At 39.3% G+C, this 23,182-nt stretch overlaps 1 protein-coding gene across 2 annotated transcripts in view; it reads left to right on the forward strand.

Moving 5' to 3' along the window:
* Positions 1 to 17,981, forward strand: part of CBLB (Cbl proto-oncogene B) — a 126,343-nt gene extending 108,362 nt beyond the window's left edge. For both annotated transcript variants that reach the window (XM_063457469.1, XM_063457470.1), the window contains exons 16-18: positions 3,978 to 4,121; positions 13,800 to 13,901; positions 17,599 to 17,981. In XM_063457469.1, coding sequence (XP_063313539.1) covers positions 3,978 to 4,121; positions 13,800 to 13,901; positions 17,599 to 17,858 — 506 coding nt within the window. In that variant the 3' untranslated portion in view covers positions 17,859 to 17,981. The remainder of the gene's footprint in view (positions 1 to 3,977; positions 4,122 to 13,799; positions 13,902 to 17,598) is intronic.
* Positions 17,982 to 23,182: the final 5,201 nt, after the last annotated feature.

Below are 23,182 nucleotides of genomic sequence, written 5' to 3' on the forward strand. Positions count from 1 at the left end.
CTCTCTTGTGTTGACTACAGCAGGTTTATTTTTCTTCTTTTATTTTAATCCCCCTTTTGCCTGTGTATCTGTGTGCTTTCTTTTATTTGTTATTATACCTGTTCAGAATTTGGTATTGCCTCATCACTTAAAGTGTGAAAAATCCGGAAGCAGACTCCAATTTCTTGGTTTTTGCTTTCATTGAAAAGGCATATTCTCTCCTTACTAAGCCACCAATACCAGAGTACAATAAGATTAGATAACATTACCCAAAGGACGCCCCACAGCTCAACATAGAGTCTGTTCTGTTTCTACTTAAGTGGTCTGTGTCCATTCACTGACTTTTTATTGGATTCTGCTGATCTGCAGTGAGTTAACCTCTGCCTTCCTGACATGTTGTAACAATAAGGTTTTTGCAGATTTTATTTATTTTCTTATACTTTTTTAGCTGTACAGTCATAGTAAAAATGCTTAGCAATGAAAAATATTGGTCAAATTTATAGTGAATGTAAAATACTTCATTTGGCATCACTAACCTGCATCACTGGGTAAAGAGTGGTAATGTCTGATTATAAACATTTTCGGCCCACAAATACAAGTGTAGCTGTACATTATCATGTAAAATACAAATAGTCTGGTATTCATAAGAATATCCAGACTAAAAAGAGGGAATAAAACAAGTAAAGAGAAGTATCTCTAAAACTGGAAAAAAGGAATCCCCAAACCTTAGAAACATAGGGGAAAACACTATAAACTATAGTGTAAATATCCAGGAGCTAAAAACCTAGTATATAATAAATAAAATGCAAATATTTATAATAAGAAAATAAAACGATGCAAATACAAGTAATAAAAAATATCAAATATATATACAGCAAGTCCAATAGAACCTATAAAAGTCCGAAAATATATAGCATAAGTATCCCTAACCCTGCTTGCGAAAACAACACAGGGCTGGTGGTACCAATGACAAATAATATACTTTTATATCAAATATAAAAGATGTGGTATAATCCCACATAGAACAAAGCAAGTCAGTATATGGAACTGATTGCTAAATAGCATATGAAGTATGAAGAGTGTGCTTATAAAAAATAACAACTTAAAAATATAAATCCAAATGGTATATTGATTAAAAATTCTTAAAATATTCTAAAGTGTAAAAATTAGATTAAAAATTAAAGTGGAGTTAAGTAGTCTAGTCTATAGGTAATGGATAAAGCAAAGTAACGTTAAGTCCAGACCCTGATGGACGAGGATTGTAGGAGTAGAAGTATGCTCTGTGTCCTGACTGCCGGTGAGGACGGCGTGCGTGTCACAGTACGTTCCACCTCAGACCTCACATCAATGTGTTCACTCTGGTCTCATGGGGTGATGTTCCAAGTAGGTCCGGGGTCAGCAGCAACAGGAATACTCCTTACCGATAGTGACTAAGCCAGCTCAATTGTTGTGTTACGCGTTTCGTATGGATGCTGCCCTGCTTCATCAGAGACTGTATGAGCTGTATAGCAATAGGAGGCCTATATATACACATGTCCTAAATTGCCAATTTGTAACACAAAATAATAAAATACTTTTAAAAACATAATCTGTTGAAACATTTTTTAATAAGCGCATGTTTAACAATGTGATACACCAATATCTTGAGCAACATAAAATGGGATATCTTGAACAGCATGAAATCACGTATTTCACAAATACCACAATTATCTTCAGCATCTTACAATAGAATATACACGGAGAAAGTACAACGATAAAAATGAATATAATAAAAAAGGGTGACATTCAGTGTATAAATAGACATAGAAATGAAACAAGCATTGCATAAATTAAATGTTATAGTAGTTTTGATGTTGCAATTTAAAATCAAATGGATACAAAATATAATTGCACATGTATTTAAACAGAAGAGAATGCTTATATAAATGTTATCAGAGAAAAACACTATTTAGTGCATATTGATAGATATGAAATTAGAAATAAAAATAGAAATGTGCTGCCGACCCCAGACCTACTTGGAACATCACCCCGTGAGACCAGAGTGAACACCTCGATGTGGTTTATATTTTTAAGCTGTTATTTTTTATAAGCGCACTCTTCATTATTTATTATTCATACCACACCTTTAATATTTGATATAAAAGTATATTATTTGTCATTGGTACCACCAGCCCTGTGTTGTTTTCGCAAGTAGGGTTAGGGATACTTATGTATATATTTTCGGACTTTATATTTATATTTTCTCTTTCTGAGCAGAGAAATAGGTTTTGGGTATGCCTATCACGCTTAAAGAGACACAGTAGCTAGGAATGTACTTCCTTTTTTTTTTACTTTTTTTTTTACATTTACTTTTTTTTATTATATCTTGTTTTTATTTAAATTTTTATGTTAATTACATCGGTCATTGAAGATATGACCCAAAAAAAACAATCAAATACATAGGATACAGAAAAAAAAACAGGGGGGGGGAAGGGGAACAGACCATAACATTTTTGTCAATTGAATATAGATTTATAAACAATATCATCACATGCAGTATCATTTATCTCTCTTACGTATATTGCAAACCATTATCTTGTCTTGTCTGCAAATGGGGAGGAAAAAAAATAGATTAAAAAGATTTCTTTCTTTCCTTACTCTTTTCCTTTTCATATTTTTTTTTTTTTTTAACTTTTACTGAGTATTTTATTAAGTTTAAATTGGTACATGACCAATAATGAAAAAATAGAGCAAGAATACAAGGGTTACAGGGAGTAGGACAGAAAGAAATCCTCCACTTGCCATATAGGATGAGTAGAAATAATTATAAAAAGCCACACCACAGCTGCTTGTAACCTACTCGACTTGCTTTATAGTTTTGTGACTGGGGGTATGTGCTGTGATTTGTCAGACAACTGATCACATTGCGTGTAGCTGCGCCTCCTTTCTCTCCTTGGTGGTAGGAGGGAGTAATATCTACAATTACTTGCCAGTCTTGGCAAATATATGTGCTGCAGTGTGTTATTTGTACCATCAGCTTTACAATGAACATTTCACATTTGTGTTTCATCAATAGTATGAGATAAGTAGGTTAGATAAAGATATTTGTAGTGTACACCTATACGTTCATTTTATATTTAATGTGTGATTCCATTTTGGATACACTTTAGTACGTATAATCTGCTTTTTGAAGGAGTGACTAAGTTAATAGCTCCTGAGACTTTGGAGCCTAAAACTGCAGCACCAATATAAAGATCAGCTATAGCCACCGAGAATTATGGGGATTGTAGTTCAGCAAGAGTTAGGTATACTTTTCTGTACCGAATATAGCTATAGCTCTTCTACAGCTGGAATGCCTAGAACTAGCAATTTTGTCAAGTGCCAGTACTTTAATTACCCATTTACTTATTTTGAATTTAAACTAATTAATGGATCTTTGACAAACATAGATCAGTTCTGACAAGTTGCGTAGGGTAGTAAATGAAGAACCCAAGCTAACCTGCAAAGGTTATGCAAAGGTGTGGGCTCTTATCAATTTAAGAAGCTTCATTTTGGATAGTTACCTCCTATATATTTTCCGGAATTTTCATTGTAAGCAAATGTTGAGAAAGCACCAAGGAATGTGCGAAACGCCACGTCCAGGGCTTTCACACTCTTTTTCGGGGTAGTCTTCTAGGTGGTCTCTCCCCTGTCTGGCAGTTGCATGTAGTATGGCAAATTTATATTTTCCAAACATATTTATATATATATATATATATATATATATATATTTTTTTTCTCTTGCTGGGAAATTTGTGTCATCAACGGTTTGGTGTGATATGCCTGTACTACATCTATGAGGGCTGTGACAGTATGACATCATGATTTTTTTTATATGCATACTTTTTTTTTTATCAATAAATGTGCACTCTTCGTATACATAATTTTTCTGTGGATTATTTGGGATTATCTATGTGTGCGGACCTACATGCCACTATTGTGACACATAACCTGTTACATTAATTCTCTTCCATTTACAGGTGATGAACCTTTTGACAGTTCCCCCCCTTCACAGCCCCCTCCTCCACCACCTCCTCCTGCACGATCCTGCATCACTGAGCACACAAAGCCCATTACTTCTGGAAGCAGACCAAGCTCGTGTGTAGATTTTCTTCCTTCTTCAGGTACAAATAGTGGTTAACAAAAAAAAAAAAAAATAGGAAAGAAATCTAGACCTTTGTTATTAGTTTGCTTGTTTTCATTTCGAGTTTTATTGATTCCTTTGTTTGTCCTGTACTGTAATGACTTCTGAAATTCTTAAAACTTAGAACTGCATGAATCTTTCCCATAGACATAAATTTGCTGCATATCTGCCAGAGATGGCCCTTGTGTTTATATATGTTTTTGAAAGGCATAATAGAAGGATACATTGAGTATGGATTTGTTTTAACCTTTTTTCCTCCAGACTTGTTTGAAGTGTACCATTTATTGATTATATGATAGTAGGAAAAAGCCAATATGTATTGTGCAAGCAGAAATGCTATCAAATGTTCACATTTTTATTCCAGTCAATCATTTCTCAGAATAGAGGATTATACTAAAGTTAGCTGTATGCAAACAATTGAGAGACCGCTTAGGTAGGGGAATCTTTCTAAGTCAGTTATTTTCCTCTCCATCTCTCCATTACATCTACTCAAGTATATGTTCACTGTAGTTCATGTTCTTACTAAACTAGCTAACATGTCTTTAGCTAGAGAAAGGTAGGAAATATAGGAATAGAGTGACAAATGTCATCTGACACCAATATGATTGCAATGAAGCCAACATGTTGATGTCATGGGATGGGGCATCCTGTCTGATCTTGCTGGAGTACACTTCACTCATCATATAGGAAGAGGGCAGAATGCAGGCAGGATGTATTTTTGAAATATATATATATATATATATTTTTTTTTTAACTCCCATGTTTATATTTGACACCTGGCATTGCTTATAAATCGTGTTAACCCAATTTATATGCATAGTGTATTTGGCACTGTTGGAGAAATGCCATAAGGTGTTCACGCTCACATTACATTTCTGTGTAGTTGCTCAAGCATACATGCGTATGCCAGGCATCATGTGGTGGCAAAGTCACCCACAACAAGGAAGGAACAGCAGGGGCAAGTGTTTTATTTTTTTTATTTTTTACTTACATATAATGCTTTTTTTGCACTGGTACCTGTTGCAGTAGAAACAAGGAACTGTCATTTCCAGAAACGTGACAGTTTTGCTTTCTCAAAATGTTGGACTTTTAGGACCCTGTCCTATACTATAAAGACTCTCTCTCCAAAACTGATGTAAACCTTTATTTCATAATGTCAAAGAACAAGTATCTGAAGTTATGTCACGCTAAAGGGAACACGATAGTCACCAAAATCACTACAGCTTAATGTAGTTGTTCTGGTGTCTATAACATGTGCCAGAGAAAAGGCAGTGTTTACATGCCTAGTAACACCTCTAGTAGGAGTCACTCAGACATCCACTAGAGGTGCTTCCTGTCTCCGTGCTGCACAGTGTACAGCGCCTGCGTTCAGCATCTCCACTCTCAGCATGGAGACGCTGAACACTCGCCATAGAGATGCATTGACTCAATGCATGCATCTCTATGATGAGATTCTGGTTGGCGCTGCATGGCATTTTGCTGCACATGCGCACTGGTATGGCGATGGAGAAACGTTTAATACCTTTTTACAGCAATATGAGGGGAACCAGACACCTAAACAGCCATTCCAGTTCCTTTAAGCACCTTTTATGTGACTTCATCCAAAAGTATAACTGAAACTGTTCTTCTGACCTAGCTGAAATCATTTTATTTTTTTTAAACAATTTGTGGATTTGTGGAAATAGCAGCACTTATAAAACTTTAAGCTTAATATAAGTATTCAAAATACAAAGAATTTGTATAAACCTATGTATTTTACTCCATAACAAATCCATTTAATGCTTTGTACTCAAAACTTTGACAGTAAAGAATGAATTCTGCCACTTCAGATTTCTCCTGCAGATTATTTCTAAAATAATCAAAGGGTTAAGTGTCACCTGTCAGACATTTAAAATGAGTTCGGACAAGTTTGATGTTGCATTCATGTAGCAACAGAATAAGCACACTTTTGTGCCTGTTGCATGAATTTATTGTAACAAGAAAGAGATTTCCTGACAGGTAATAGGCATTTTAGTGATTTATTTTGAGGTGCAGAATGGCAGATATGTATATTTGAAACATGTTTCTGGGCGCATACATTAAGGCACATCATATTCAAACTTCATTCCTAATACTCTTGATTTGTTTGAAGTTGCTTTAATTTGCAGTTTAAATAGAATTTCATTGTGTTGCTCAATACCCTAATAAACCTCTGGCAAACAAAAGTCCTTAATAGTAAAAGTTTGTGCTTTATGATCTTTTGTTCAGAAAGGGTTTGCAAAAAATCTCTGTGGATTGCGCTGGGCAGTAAAGAGGAACAGCATAGATGAGCTGTGATTGTTGAAATTATGATTGATGGCAAGGGGGCAACCACTAAATATTGACTTTATTTACAGATCTAGTGAGAAGTGAATAATAAAGGGGAAAAACAGAGGAACCGTGTAAAACAAAATAGATATAGTGTGATAAACATTGATTTATTTATTTTTATTGCTCTTCCTTTTTCCTCTTTATTGGTTGCTTTGTCTCACTTGATCTGTGAACCAAATGATGCATATTTGCGCCTATATAATGCATAAATTTTGAAGTACACTACTAGGCGCCATTTTGTTTCAACTGAATCATTTTTCCAGAAATGAACGAAACTCAAATTGCCTGAAACTATTTTTATCAATCTAAATGTTTCATCATGCAGGTACTGTAGGTAATATAACTGCTTAAACTCATTGACCCCAGCAAGAGACCCCTGATTTGTTGCTGAAGCTGAGGAAGTATAGGGTGGCTGTAAATAGATGAGAGTGTCAGCTGACTGCTTGCACTCTATCACAGTGTTCACTGCTGTTATGAATTGGCATGGTTACAAGGACGGGTGAAATCTAAGGCTGTGCCTCCAGTGGTGCCTGGGCTGTGGGATGCCAAGGACCCTTATTTAGTGTTAAACTGCTTAAAAATGGTTTGAATAGAGGACCAGACACTATAATTCGATGTGATTAAGTGGTTATAGTGCCTACAGCAAGCATGTCAAACTCACGGCCCACGGGCCGCATGCGCCCCACAATGATTATCTTTGCGGCCTAGCTAGCCACGAGTTTGACATTGTAAGTCAGTGTAGGCACCTGCTCTCCCCACATTGCAGGTACCTGTTATGCTAAAATTTACCTGGCTGGGAGGAGAGGTCGCTGGCGGCAGAGAGGGAGCTCAGTCTGTTCTTCCTGCTCCTCACTGCTCCCTCGCGTGCACCCTCTGTAGTGATGCCGGGTGCCGGAATATGAAGTAATTCTGGCCCGGCATCACTAAACTGGGCGTGTGTGTATGTCTGTCAGTGAGTGTGTGTATGTGTGTGTGTCTGTCAGTGGGTGTGTATGTATGTCAGTGTGTGTGTGTCTGTCAGTGAGTGTGTGTATGTCAGTGAGTGTGTATGTGTCTGTGTCTATCAGTGAGTGTGTGTGTTTGTCTGTCTGCCAGTGTGTGTCTGTCTGTCAGTGATTGTGTATGTGTCTGTCAGTGTGGGTGTGTGTCTGTCAGTGAGTGTGTGTCTATCAGTGTGTGTGTTACCAAAAGATTGGGATGTGGAACTGCACTCAGTCCCCTCAGTAATATGAATCTTGGTGCAACCAGACCAGACTCAGTACCAGGTAACCATTTATTTGATAGAAAAAATGTAGAAGGGTCCAGGCACTCCAGAATTCAAGAAAAAAGGCAATTTATTAAACCCACAGGCAAGTCACAACATTTCGACCTATGCTTGAGACCGTATAGGTCAAAACGTTGTGATTGGGCTGTGGGTTTAATAAATCACCATTTTTCTTCAATTCTGGAGTGCCTGGACCTTTCTATATTTTTTCTGTCAGTGTCATTTTTTCTTTTCTTCAGGCTGGAAGAAATGAGATTTAATCTAAAGCAAAGAAAAGTTGTTTTTTTACAGTAAGAGCAATAAGGATATGGAACTCTCTGCCTGAAGAGGTGGTTTTATCAGATTCCATACAGATGTTTAAACTGCAATTGGATAAATACTTACAAAAACCTAACAAATAGGGATATAATTTCAAATTAGTAGGGTAATAGCTGCTTGATCCAAGGAGACATCTGACTGATATTTTGGGGTCATGAAGGAATTTTTACCTAGTTTGCCTTCTTTTGGATCAACAGCAAAAACATATTTGAGGAAGGCTGAACTTGCTGGACGCAAGACTCTTTTCAGCTGTGTAACTATGTGTGTTTGTCTGTCAGTGTGTGTGTCTGTCAGTGTGTGTGTGTCTGTCAGTGTGTGTGTTTGTCAGTGTGTGTGTGTGTGTGTGTGTGTCTGTCAGTGAGTGTGTTCTGTCAGTGAGTGTGTGTGTTCTGTCAGTGTGTGTGTGTGTCTGTCAGTGAGTGTGTGTCTGGAAGTGTGTGTGTCTGTCTCTCAGTGAGTGTCTGTCTCTCAGTGAGTGTGTGTCTATCAGTGAGTGTGTGTCTGTATCTGTCAGTTTGTCTGTGTCTGTCAATGTGTGTGTGTGTGTCTGTCAGTGCGTGTGTCTGTCAGTAAGTGCGTGTTGGTCAGTGTTGCGATGGCCGCGGCTGGACAGTGGAGGACCTAGAGGTGCACAGAGGCATGCAACGCCACGTCACATTCAGACGTGACGTCAACGTGCTCCACCTTCACAGGGTTTCAAGCAGTAGCGGTAGGATCCGCTATGGCACAGGGTGCAGACGGCGCCATTGAGGGTATGCCAGAGGCTGGTCTCCAGAGTCGCATACTGGCAGCAGCAATATGAAAGGAGTCTGCTTGTTGACTAATATTGTTTTTTTTTGTTTTTCCTTTTTAAACAGGGACTCTGGTTTAGTAGAGGGGGTGTGCTGGGATTTAGTAGAGGGGGGACTGGGATTTAGTATAGAGGAGATGGACTGGTATTTAGTATAGCAGGGGGGAACTGGGGTTTAGTAGAGGGGGGAGTGGCTGGGCTTTAGTAGTGGAGGGTGCTGGGGTTTAGAAGAGGGGATGCTGTTTTTTTGAATATTCTGTAAATAAACCTACGCTTCTATGAAAATGTAAGTTGTTGTTTTTTTTTTTTGCAGCTTCCAAATAAACTTCAACCTTGTTAATTTGGCCTGTGCTAGCCTTTGAGTTTGACATGCTTGGCCTACAGTCTTACTGTACTGCATATTTTTAGAGTTTAAACACACTTGTTTATGAACGTTAGTGATTAAAGAACTATGTGTTTATGTGTTTATAGCTAGCAGGATATTTTTCTGTAGTACCAATCTGTTTTATCTAAAGTAGGAATCCAAAAAACTATAAAACAATCGCAGGGTTATTATTATTACTAGAGTGAGAATTTAAAGAAAATACAAAGGGAATTTAAAATTTAAGACCAGAGCAGTCAAACTGAAATCATAGCATAGTTGACTTAAAATAAATTCTTCAATGCGCATATTTCAAACATTTAATTTGAAATTTAAAATTCACCTTGAAATAACCCTGTTAGGTAAACAGTGTAGCTGTTTTTCTAGACCATTATCCATAGTTATGTTCATTTTGGTTTATGGGAGTCGCTGCAGCTGCTATTGGAAAGAAATATGTTTTCTTATACCTTTATGAATAAAAGAACTCTTCATAGTACACACAGATTATGGAAAAATGTTTTGCTGTTTGGATCAGATGAATAATAATTTCACCATATGTTTTTAATTGTTGCTTAGCATTGCCTTGATTTTGTTTCACATATGCAATTCATATGCAACACACACCTGCTTCCCAGTGATATAACGAAGAATTCAGAGTGTGGAAAAAAGAAAAGATCTCCATATGTTAAATAAAATAATCAATTAAAATAAAATCTCTCATTGAGCAGAACCACAGATGGGCAATGAAGGGATGGGGCATATGTTTGTTATTTTTCCATAAACCATGTCTAAAGTCCTCATTTTGTTATTGCTTGTGTTCTGAGATTTACATAGTCTAGTACAGGGGTAGGCAACCTTTTAGCAGCACTGTGCCGATATAGGATTGTGATGTCCCATAGCGTGCCGGTCCTATTTTTTTAAATTGAGGTGTGTATGCTGCCGTATTCTGCTTGTGTTATTTATACTGTAATTGCTTTGTATTGTTGTATTTGTGCGGAATGAGCTATTATATTGTATATGTTCAGGAGTAGTTTGTGGTATCGTGTATGATGCCTATGAATGTGGGCTGTGTATGGGGGCTGCTTGTGGAATTGTGTGTGTGGATGGATATGTCACGTTGTGTGTTTGGTAGTGTGTGTATGTGTGGGGGCTGTTTGGGGTATTGCATGTGAGAGGCTGCATGTGGGGTTGTGTGCATGTATGTGGATTGTTAGCGGGTTACGTTTGTGCGGATTGTATGTATTATTGGTTGTGGGCTGTTCGTATTATTTGTATAAGGAGAGGGTTATTGTGCATTTCTGTGTATATCTAGCAGTGTGGGTGGCTTCCCTGGGTTCCAGTGGAGACCAGGCTGGCCATGTACAGGTCAAGGACAGGAGCTGCAACAGCAGCTGCAGGCTGCTCTACTACAGTGTGGATTCCCATTCACAAATGCTGGGAGGAAGTGATCTGAGATCACTTACTCTATGTGCTGCAATGCATAAATTGAGGATTGTCCTTCACCATCTTTTCGTATTAGCAGATATCTTAAGTTTCACTGGGACTCCTGATAGGCCAGAGCCTGTTTGGCTCTAGCAGCCTTGAGTGCCGTGCAAAGACACCTTGATTGCCGTGAATGGCACTAGTGCCATAGGTTGCCTACCCCTGGTCTAGTATTAGACTATGGGTTGAAAACTAAAATTAAATACAAACTTGTTTCTAATCACACAAGCATACTACATTGCCACAAACCTGCTTAATTAATAGGTTTTGGCCCAAAGACCCTGTCCTTTTCTGGCAATATAAAGCATTGCTATTTCTGAAAAATGGGAACATTTACATTTAACCTGAGCGACTTGAGGCAATTGTTACTCAAGAAAACACACAAAATTAAGCCCTGTGCTCGAATTCCGGCTACTCTTAGGGCAGCAATGGCTATTGTACCCATCAACCCAAATACATAGAACAAAACAAAAAAGTTACATGTATGCTGGATTTCCCACATGGCCACGACCACGAAAACCATGGCCTCGAGGGGGTGGGAGGCAGGAGAGCAGCGGCATGGCCAGTAAGAGAGTTCAATGATCTCCCTCACTGGCCAGCCCATTATCCTGCTGTGTGACTGAGGTTTTTCCAGACTGGCTATTGCAGGGCCAGGGCTCAAATACTGTGCATTGTGCAGTGTGGGTACAGACTTGATGCATCTTCCACCAGATCACCATGGAACCCAATTCCTCTCTCCCTGATAAACTTCAGGGAGGGGGAATACACATTTATACAGAGCTTGTCATCCCACTACAGCCCCTGTCACTCTACTACAACCCCATCACCCCATTATAGCATCCGTCATCCAAGTATAGCACCTTTCATCCTCACTATATCCTCCGTTACCCCCATACATCCCATGTCATCTCTCTATAGCCCTTGTCACCTGACTATACCCAATATCCACCCCATAGTAGTCCCTCTTTTCCCACTACGGCCTCTTTTCCCCAACTATAGCCCATGTCATCCCACAACAGCTCCTGACAGCTCACTATACCCACTATACACCCTACAATAGTCCATATTCTCCCACTATAGCCCCCTTTTTTCCCAACTACAACCCCTTTTAACCCACTACAATAAATATCCACCCCAGAATAGTCACTAATCGCCCACTACAACCACAATTCCCCCACTATAAAACCTATCCCTCCACTACAGCTCCTACCCCCCCCCCCAATATAGCTAATATCCTCTCCAGTATGGTCCCTATCTCCCCACCATAGCCCTTATCCCCAACTATATAACCTATACCCCATTATAGCCCTAATTATACTGCTGTAGCCACTGTTTCCCCACTACATCCACTATAACCACTACCCCCCACTAAAGCCCCAATTGCCCCAATACAGCCCCAAATGCAACAAAACAAGAAACCACCCACAAACGTACAACACCACAAGCAGCCTCCACACACATACACCATCTCCCAGCTGTGCCCCACTTATCATCCAACCACCAACCTAGTCACATTCACCAATCAATCATACCACAAACTAGTCATATAAATGCATGCATTCGAATACTCCAAACTCTATGTGTGTGTGTCTGCGTGTATATATATATGCCCACCCAGAATCCTTTGCGGTAGTAACATCACTGCAAATGTGTGATTTCTGTGGGAAAGCAAGTCTTATGCTTGACTGGTGTGAAGATTTTTGTTTACATTGTTAATATTGGATTAAATATATATATACACATACTGGGTCTAGGCCGCAGCGTGCGGGCCAATAACGTATCCATTTTGTTGGATTTATCATAATATGTCCTCTTGGACCATATTAATGAGCAGGCTTTGTCATCGATGAGAAGTTCCTGGAAGGAGGAGCTGTGTCAGAGCTTGGGGTGGTTCCGCTGTGCGGAGCGAGTTGAGGAGGTGGGTGAGTTGTTGGGTTTTAAGCTTTTTATGTGTTGCTATTTTGTTGAGGGAACCTTGTATTACGGTTTTGTGGGCGGCCCATACTGTCGTCATAGGTACATCACGTGTTAGGTTTTCTGAAAAATAGGTGGTTATCTGCGTGCGAATGTCGTCTATTACCTTTGGGTCTTTCAGGAGGGATTTGTTCAACCTCCATGTCCATGGGGTGGGGGTGTGTAGTCCCCTAAAGTATATTGCAATGTCCGCGTGGTTGGACCACGCTATGGAGCCTATTTCCGTTCTTAGGGTTTTTGTGAAGCCTGCGTGGTTCCTTAGAAAAAGGTTGATACGGGAATACATGTAGTGGGGGGGAGGAATAAAAGGTATAGTCCCTGTGGTCAGGGTGGTGTGCTCTCCACGCATCTATCAGCCCAGTTTTGCGGTTAAAGCAGTGTAGTAGTTTATCTTGTCCGCCCATGCCATTGGATCGGGAGATCCCGGGACGTGTGCTCCTATCTGCAGCTGGGGATGGGGTGGCATTGAAATCGCCTCCTAATAGGATGATCCCAGAGGACAGGGAGTCTATAACGTCAGAATATTGGTCCCAAAAGTCTGGTGTGGGGTTGTTGGGTGCGTAAATATTGATCAAGTGTATGGTTTGTGAGTGAATGTGGCCAGATGCCAGTATGTATCTGCCTTCTGGGTTGTGTGGGATATGAGGATCAGGCACCTTTTGAGGATCAGGATGGCTACTGAATCCAGCATGCCGTGCATGCACATTAGCTCTCCCCCGCCGGCTCCGCGTGAGTGGAGCCTGACCCAGCGCCGAGGGACAGCGGCGCTGGATTCAGTTAAGTGGCTGAATGGGTTTTAAGGGAGAGGAGCACCACAGGAGCCCCATAGTGCCAGGAAAATGGATCCCTTTAATTTACTTCCAACCCATAATATCTGTAACCAATAAAAAAATAAAGATTTTTTCTGACCTTTTAATTGTCTATTATTATTTTATTTTCTGCTTATCAATGATAATGTTAGTAGTAATTCCACATATTGTTAACGACAGAATGACACCTCTTTGAATTATATGGTGGAACTCATAGTTATGTATTAATGTATTGACAGGTTCAATCATACTGTTCAATAAAAATATTCATGTGTAACTTTTAGTTGAATGTTACTTTATTTCTTTTCTAGATCATTGTTTAGAAGTTCCTTTACCACCAACGCGAAGGGTAGCAAGTGAGGTAAAACTAAACAGGCTTTCTCAAGAGTATGACCAGCTCCCATCGTGCTCAGGTAATGTCCAACAGCTCAGCTAAATTGATTTGTTAATTTATGATTCAATGCAGAAGTGACTCCATCCTAAAAGCCTGTTAAGCTGTGTACTTCTAGAAAATCATTATCTACCATATACACCGATTTAGTTAAATTAAAGAATGTTAAAGAATTGAGTTATAATGCAGCCTCAGATAAAGACACATTAAAGGACCACTATAGGCACCAAGACCACTTCCGCTCAATTAAGTGGTCTGGGTGCCAGGTCCCTCTAGTTTTAACCCTGCTGTTGCAAACATAGCAGTTTCATAGAAACTGCTATGTTTCACTGAGGGTTAATCCAGCCTCTAGTGGCTGTCTCACAGACAGCCGCTAGAGGCGCTTCCGCGATTCTCACTGTGAAAATGAGTAATGCTTTCCTATGGGCGGTTTGAATGCGCATTCGGATCTGACATCGGCAGGGTGAGGAGAGGTCACCAGGGTGCCCGGCGCAGGAGAAAGGTAAATGGCTGAAGGGCTTTTAACCCCTTCAGCCCAGCTGGAGGGGGGCCCTGAGGGTGGGGGGGGGGCCTAATGACCCTATAGTGCCAGGAAAACAAGTTTGTTTTCCTGGCACTATAGTGGTCCTTTAATGAAAAAAATATGATCTAAAATAATCAATATGAATAGGAAAAAATATATTTTTATGAATATACATTGACTAAATTAATTGATGTCCCCATGTACATAATTGTTTTACCAGAAAATAGATGTGAGATTGTAGACCAAAAATATTACAAAAATATGTTAATGTATGGCTATGGAACTTATAAATGGAACTGATATAAGATTTAGCGTGTGTCTTTCGTGCAGAAATGATATCACTTTATAGAGAATAACATTTAGTGTATGCATTTTGCTAATTTAAAGTGTACATATAGTTTATTTACATGTTTGCTTTTTAGCAGTTATGCATGCGACATTCCTCAGTTGTTAGTGTGTATCCACACACAAAGTATGGCGGGTATGGATGGGCACATTCACGGGGGAGTATATTTGTGAAGGGAGGATTGTAAGTTTTACATCTAAATTCGGTGGCATAGAGGTAATATAAGTGTAAGCTGGTACTAACCTTAGTGAGTAGTGTCAGAAAAGCCAGATTTCACCATTAGTGACTGGTAATTACCAGCTCATACTACTGTTAATAGCTTCCAGAGTAGTGTGGTAGCCACTTATAGGTTGTTAGCAGACAGTAAGTGACCTCTACCCCATCTTTCACCCCATAGACAACGTTAAACTGTAAAAATAAATGGGCCCACGAGATATCCAGTCTCCTTGTCCAGGCCCATTGTCTGCTCCCACTGATCAGAGTGTCAGTCATTTGGCAACTTTATGGGCCCAGGAAATTGGCCATTTCCTAAGCCCAATTATTACTACTTTTCACCCTGCTGACAATGAAATTAATGATTGGAAATGGCAATTCACCAAGTCCTATCCAGTAACACAGGTGGCCAGAGGCACCTACCCAGTAATATAGGATGCTCAGAGGCCCCTGCCTTGTAATAGAGGGTGCTCAGGGGTCCCTACCCTGTAATATAGGGTGCTCAATGGTTCCTACCCTGTAATATAGGGTGCTCAGGGCCCCTACCCAGTAATATAGGATGCTCAGAGGCCCCTTCCCTGTAATATAGGGTGCTCAGGGGTCCCTACCCTGTAATATAGGGTGCTCAGGGGTCCCTACCCTGTAATATAGGGTGCTCAAGGGCCACTACCCTGTAATATAGGGTGCTCAGGGCCCCTACCCAGTAATATAGGTTGCTCAGGGGCCCCTACCCTGTAATATAGGGTTCTCAAGGGCCCCTACCCTGTAATATAGGGTTCTCAAGGGCCCCTAGCCTGTAATATAGGGTGCTCAAGGGCCCCTACCCTGTAATATAGGGTGCTCAGGGGTCCCTACCCTGTAATATAGGGTGCTCAGGGGTCCCTACCCTGTAATATAGGGTGCTCAAGGGCCCTTACCCTGTAATATAGGGTGCTCAGGGCCCCTACCCAGTAATATAGGTTACTCAGGGGCCCCTACCCTGTAATATAGGGTTCTCAAGGGCCCCTACCCTGTAATATAGGGTTCTCAGGGGCCCCTACCCTGTAATATAGGGTGCTCAAGGGCCCCTACCCTGTAATATAGGGTGCTCAGGGCCCCTACCCAGTAATATAGGTTGCTCAGGGGCCCCTACCCTGTAATATAGGGTTCTCAAGGGCCCCTACCCAGTAATATAGGGTTCTCAAGGGCCCCTACCCAGTAATATATGATGCTCAGGGGCCCCTGCCCAGTAATATAGGATCAGGGGCACTTGTAATTATTTTTGATGTGACTTCCAGTGCCACCGTGATGAACAGCACTGTGCAGTGCTCTCTGCTGCATCTCTGCAAGCAAAAATGAGAAATGTGTCCTGTTTCAGCAGGCATTGCTTGCTTGCAGATGTTACAGACAAGTTTACAATCACCATTAATTTGTGATGGCTAATATGTAATGGATGTTGTTAACTGTGTTCACAAGATAGTTACCTACAACATTAGAAACAAACTCTTAATATTTAGTGAAATTTGTATAGCAATATGGCTAAAAGAATGTATACATATGTTATTGAGAGTAAATTACTTCTTTACTGATCACCCTATTCAAAATCATACTTGACAATTATAAAGAAACATACACGTGTCTGTCTATTAGAGGTGCATCTTCTCACCTCAAGGGTTCATCTTTCTTCTTAGATTTATTGTGATATGCTTTTTGATTTTAAACATAGTAACTACATTTTTTTTGTGTGGAGGAGTGAGAATTGTGCATCTTCTAAATCATGGAGCAAACAGAGACATGGATTTTGGGATGAAGTATGAGTGTCTGGGAGTTCTTTGCCTACAGGCCCCTGAAATCAGCAGTGTAACTAGGAACTGATAGGCCCCTTGGGAAAGAATCAAAGAAGGGCACCTCTTGTCACCACTCCTTGCTCCCCTATAAGCAACACACCTGAGTCGGAGTATGTGGGGGGCTGGCTGAGTGTGACATGTACGTGTGTCTTTGACTGTGTCAGTGTAGGGTTGGTTGAGTGAGATGTATGTGAAGGCTGTTGGGTTTGATTGTGCAACACGTTTTATTATGTCTGGTGGTCCTGGGGTGTTGCTCACCTTATCTTTGGGCTTGTGTGTTATAAAATGCACTTCCTGTCTCACAATCGGTAATTGAGTCAGAGCTTTGCCATGGTAACTGCGTAGCAACTCTTTGACTCATTCTCTGAGCATTGGGACTGCAAGACTTACCAAGCAATGAAGTGCCTGAAATATAAACCAGCCCTGTACATATTCAGGCAGAAACAAGTCTGCACAGAAGCAAACCAGAAGTCTGTAGTGGTCCACATTCATTGTTCTAGAGAGGAAGTGCATATTCCCAAATGAAACCTAGAATGAGTGCATCATTTTAATTGGAGCTGTGGAAATATATTGAATATGTTTGTGTGGTCAAATTATATGATTTATATATTAAAGCAGTAGTTGTAACAAAAGATTAGTAAGCTAAAATACTTAACTGTCTGTTACAATAATACATACTGTGGAAAGAAGTATTAGCTAGGACATAATGTAGAGGTAATGGCATACATACTATCTTCGAAAAGTATTCAGTAGAAGATATTCTTTGCAATAGGATTTCTAGTTTAATTCTGTTTTCATTTATTCTTTATAGACTGCTCCCAGGCACCAGCAAGGCCACCCAAGCCTCTTCCCCGCAGGACAGCACCTGAAATACACCACAGGAGGCCATATAGTGCTGATGGTTCAGAGAATGTAGATGCTAAAATCGCTAAACTAATGGGCGAAGGTTTCTCATTTGAAGAAGTTAAAAGGGCTCTTGAAATCGCCGAAAATAATGTAGATGTTGCCCGCAGTATACTGAGGGAATTTGCCTGCTGTCCACCCCCTGTGTGCCCACGTCTAAATCTATAAAACATGACATATACGTTACAATTTTCATCAGAAGCAAAGCAGAGTGGATTTTTATTATTTTTTTGTCTTAAATTAAAACAGTCATTCCTGCGTCAAAAAATACTGCTACGCTTCCGAGCTCTGGACCGTATCTCTGCTGTCATGTGAAAATATAAAAAAAGAAAGAAAAAGTTTACTTGTCAAACATAGCAAACAGACAATAACTGCTTACAATGTTTACTCCCCATGAAAAAAATCCTGTGAATTATTATTATTATTAATATTATTATGTTACAGTAATTTTACAATCTGGTAAGTTGCAGTTGTTTTTAATTATTATTTTTTTATTATTATTGTTAATTGTTTTTGTTTTGTTTTTTGCTTCCTAAAAATGTTACTGTTCTTAAATATTGAATATTTTGTTGTAGCATTTTGGCGGCACTTTCTGACCTCAATGCATTCTGGAAAATGCGCATATTTTTCTTAACTTTTTTTTTTTTTTTACTGCATTTTTAATTTATCCAAACTGCAAACAAGTGGCCTTCACTACTGACATTCTGAGAATTATTTTGTATTCAAGGGGAAAATATTAGAATGTAAAATGGAGATCAATGTTTGTTAGTAGGTTGCAATGATATTTTGATACTATTGTTTAGGAAAGAAAAAAAGCTGTTACTTTGGGTTTGGTAACTTTTAATCTTCTATGATCTTAGAAGGAAATGCATAAAAGCAAAGGCTTACAATACAATTCTAAAGTATTATCCATTTACACTGTGGAGTTCTGAGTTTAGAATAAACAACCATCAGGGTACGGAACAATTTTAAATAACTGAATTTAATCTCTGCCAAAGCATCTGAGTTTGATGTGTGGGATGAAGAAAAAAACGTACGAGAAGCTATTCAATTACATATCTCTTCTGGATTTAAAGTTAAAACACTTTTCAAGAATGTTTTAATGTTTCCCTGAACATCAGAAGAATTCTTAATTCCTCAGAATGTAGGTGGAAAATAGGAGACGTGTGTCTTGTGCTATAATTTGGCACTATTTCATCTATTATATGACAGCGATACGATTACTTCTATATAGTATATGGATAACAGAATATAGTTTTGGTTGCAATTGTATGGTTATTCCATTTCACTTCTGTTGATTTCAGTACTGTACTTTAATGTACTTATTTTTACAGTACATACTGCAAAGTGATTTACTCGCCCTGTAGCTGGTGATGCTGCACCTGTAAACATAGCTTAGGAGTGGAAACAATTCTCTCCATTGTTAAGAATTCTGATCCATACATTATGAACTGGTCAAGTCAGTTGCAATAAAGCACCATTGTTAAGCCTATGTACGAATGCTGGACCATTCATTTTAAAGAGTTGACTCTTGTTGTTTAAAATTACATTATTCCAAATGGAATATACATAAGTGATACATCTGGCACATTATTAAAGGGCAGATATGAAAATTCTGACTTTTTTGTATTTATTATTGTGTGTTTCAATCAAAGACCAGTTCCTTCAATTTAAACTAAGGTAAATATACTATCCCGTTTATTATCCTTAGAATTCCTAAAAAAAAATATGTCAGCACATTTGTGGTTTATTAAAGTAAAGGCGAGGAGTCCATTGTACTAATATCATGCCCAGAAAAGCAAATCTATTAACAGTAAGTAATGGTCCTATCACAGATTGTCAGGCATGGAGATACCATTCCTAACATGCATACCTAAAGGAAACAGTAAAGGAACAAGTTTTACTCAGTGTACATCCTGCTGCATGTATGCATGCCTGGATAAATCTGTCCAGGGTCCATACCTCTGTGGTGGTTGTGAGCGAGTGGCTTTTCTGGAAGCTCGGATTGGAGATCTGGAGAGGCAAATTGCAACACTGAGGGAGATTGATAATCTTGAGAGGAGTCTGCTGCTCACTGAGCAAAGTGTAGTGGGTGCAGGTAGTGGAGTGGGAGGAGATGAGACAGTTGGAGAACAGGCAAATAGCTGGGTAACAGTGGGGCGAGGAAGCAGAGGGGGAGGGAAGAGGAAAGGTTTAGCTAGTCCTGATCTACTGCAGCCTAACAAATTTGCCCGTTTGAGTGAAGATGTTGGGAGCATCAGCTCAGGAGTAGCTGTACTGCAGGAAGCTGTTCCTTCTAACAGCTGTGGGAACAGCCCTTCTAGTACGGGTGGGGTTGAGAGGGTAAGGAAGTCTAGACAGGTTGTGGTGGTAGGGGACTCTATTATTAAGAGAGTAGATAGGGTAATCTGCCACTCTGATCGACTCAACCGGACAGTTTGCTGTCTCCCGGGTGCTCGGGTCCGGCATGTTGCCGACAGAGTGGAGGGATTATTGGGAGGGGCTAGGGATGACCCAGCTGTCATGGTCCATATTGGTACCAATGACAAAGTCAGAGGAAAATGGAATGTCCTAAAGAGTGAGTTCAGGTATCTAGGAAGTAAGCTAAAGAAAAGGACCTTCAAGGTAATATTTTCAGAAATATTACCTGTGCCGCGCGCTACAGCAGAAAGGCAGCGGGAGATTTGAGAGGTCAATGCGTGGCTGAAGTCTTGGTGCAGGAAAGAGGGTTTGGGGTTTTTAGAGCACTGGGCCGACTTTTCACTTGGGTACAACCTGTATAGTCGTGATGGATTGCACCTAAACGGAAGAGGGTTTGCTGTGCTGGGAGAAGATTTTAAACTAGTAGTAGGGGGGGAGGGTCAAAGCAATCTAGAAAATGGAGATAGGATAGAAATGAGATGGGCTTTAGCTCAGAACAAAGGGGGTGGAGATGGGGGAGGGGAAAGCTCAGAACAAAGGAGGTATGTAATATTGATAATTCACAAATAGTACAAATGACTCATGGTAATATTAAATGTATGCTTACTAATGCAAGGAGCCTATATAACAAAATGGGGGAACTAGAGGCAATAGCATACACTAAACAATATGATATAATAGGCATAACAGAAACATGGTGGGATGAGACACATGACTGGCCAGTTAACTTAAATGGGTACACGTTATTTAGGAAGGCTAGGAAAAACAAGAAGGGTGGTGGGGTATGTTTGTATGTCAGCCATGAGTTAAAGTCAAATCTTAGGCATGTGGAGTGTGACGAGGAAAATGTGGAAGCTTTATAGGTAGATATCTGCTAGGGGCAAACAAAGGGAAATAAATTATTGGTTGGGATATGTTATAAACCACCAAATGTAAATATTAATGAGGAAGAACTGCTGTTAGAGCAAATTGGGAAAGCTGCAAATTGGGGTAACATGTTAATTATTGGAGATTTTAATTACCCGGACATAAATTGGGATAGAGGGACTAGTACTTCAGCAAGGGGAATCCGGTTTTTGAATGTGTTAAAAGACACCTTTATGTCACAACTGGTACAAGCACCAACTAGAAAGGATGCTTGTCTGGATCTCGTTATAACAAACAATGTTGATCTTTTAACCAACATTCAAGTAGGGGAGCATTTAGGAAATAGTGTTCACAATATGGTAACTTTTGTAATAAACTCAAAAAAGCAAAAGCAAGTGGGGTATATTAAAACGTATCATTCTAAAAAAAGCCGATTTTAATAAGATTAGGGCAGCTCTACAACATATCGACTGGCATAAACTCCTTAGTGATAAAAACACTGAGGAAAAATGGAAACTATTCAAACAAATATTAGAAAGGTACATTTCACAGTATGTACCATTGGGTAATAAATATAAAAGAAACAAATTAAAACCAATGTGGCTTAGTAGAGAAGTAAAACAAGAGATTACAAATAAGAAAAGGGCATTTAAAACATTTAAATCGGACAAATCAGAGGCATCCTATATAAGATATAAGGAAGCCAATAATACTTGCAAAAAGGCAATTCAAGTGGCCAAACTAGAAAATGAGAAATTGATAGCCAAAGAATGCAAAACCAACCCCAACTTTTTTTTCAAGTACATCAATTCTAAAAAAACAAACAAAAAAAAACAAAAAAATTAGGTACACTGAAAACAGAGATGGGTCTGTTAGTCAATGAAGACTAGGAAATGGCAGAAATTTTAAATAACAATTTTTCTTCGGTATATATTAATGAGGGTCCTATGGCAAGAGATAGGCAAATGATTGCGGCAACAAACTTGCAGATAACTTGTGATTGGATAACTCGAGACAAGGTGCTACAGCTATTAAAGAAAATTAATGTAAATAAAGCTCTGGGGCCTGACAGTATCCACCCACAAGTACTTTAGGAGCTAAGTGGGGAAATAAGTGAACCTCTGTATTTAATTTTTCAAGATTATTTTGTTTCAGGTATTGTACCGGAGGATTGGAGGAAGGCAGATGTTGTTCTTATATTTAAAAAGGGTTCAAAATCCTTGCTTGGAAATTATAGACCTGTGAGCTTAACTTCTGTGACTGGGAAATTATTTGAACGGCTATTAAGGGATAATATTCAGGAATTCATTGGGAAGAACTGTGTTATTAGCAATAATCAGCATGGTTTTATGAAACATAGGTCATTCTACGAAGAAGTAAGTAGAAGTATAGATCAGGGTGTTGCAGTGGATGTGATCTACTTGGATTTTGCTAAGGCATTTGATACGGTTCCTCACAATAGGTTAGTCTTCAAACTAAAAGAAATTGGTCTAGATGAATATTCTTGTTCTTGGGTAGAACATTGGCTTAAGGATAGAGTACAACGAGTTGTCATTAATGGAAAATTGTCAAGCTGGACAAAAGTGGTAAGTGGTGTCCCTCAGGGTTCTGTTTTGGGACCGCTTCTATTTAACATATTTATAAATGATCTTGAAATGGGCATTGAAAGCCATGTATCAGTGTTTTCAGATGACACAAAACTTTGTAAAGTAATAAAATGTGAGCAGGATATTGCTTTGCTGCAGAGGGATTTGGATAGATTGGGGGACTGGGCACTAAAATGGCAGATGAAATTTAACGTAGAGAAATGCAAAGTTATGCACTTCGGGGTTAAGAATGCCCAAGCAATTTACACCCTAAATGGTAGTGAACTAGGGATAACCACACACAAGAAGGATTTGGAAATTGTTATAGATAACAAATTAGGCAGCAATATGCAATGTCAATCTGCCGTTGCTAAGGCCAGCAAGGTTTTTTCATGTATAAATAGGGGCATAAATTCTCGAGATGAAAATATAATTTTGCCTCTTTATAAATCGCTGGAAAGACCACACCTTGAATATGCTGTTCAATTTTGGGCACCTGTTCTAAAGAAAGATATCATGGCACTAGAAAAAGTGCAGAGATGAGCTACAAAATTGATAAAAGGAATGGAGCATTTTAGTTATGAAGAAAGGTTAAACAATTTAAATCTCTTTAGTTTG

This window comes from Pelobates fuscus, chromosome 1 (assembly GCF_036172605.1).
Source record: "Pelobates fuscus isolate aPelFus1 chromosome 1, aPelFus1.pri, whole genome shotgun sequence".
In the NCBI taxonomy this organism is placed as follows: domain Eukaryota; kingdom Metazoa; phylum Chordata; class Amphibia; order Anura; family Pelobatidae; genus Pelobates; species Pelobates fuscus.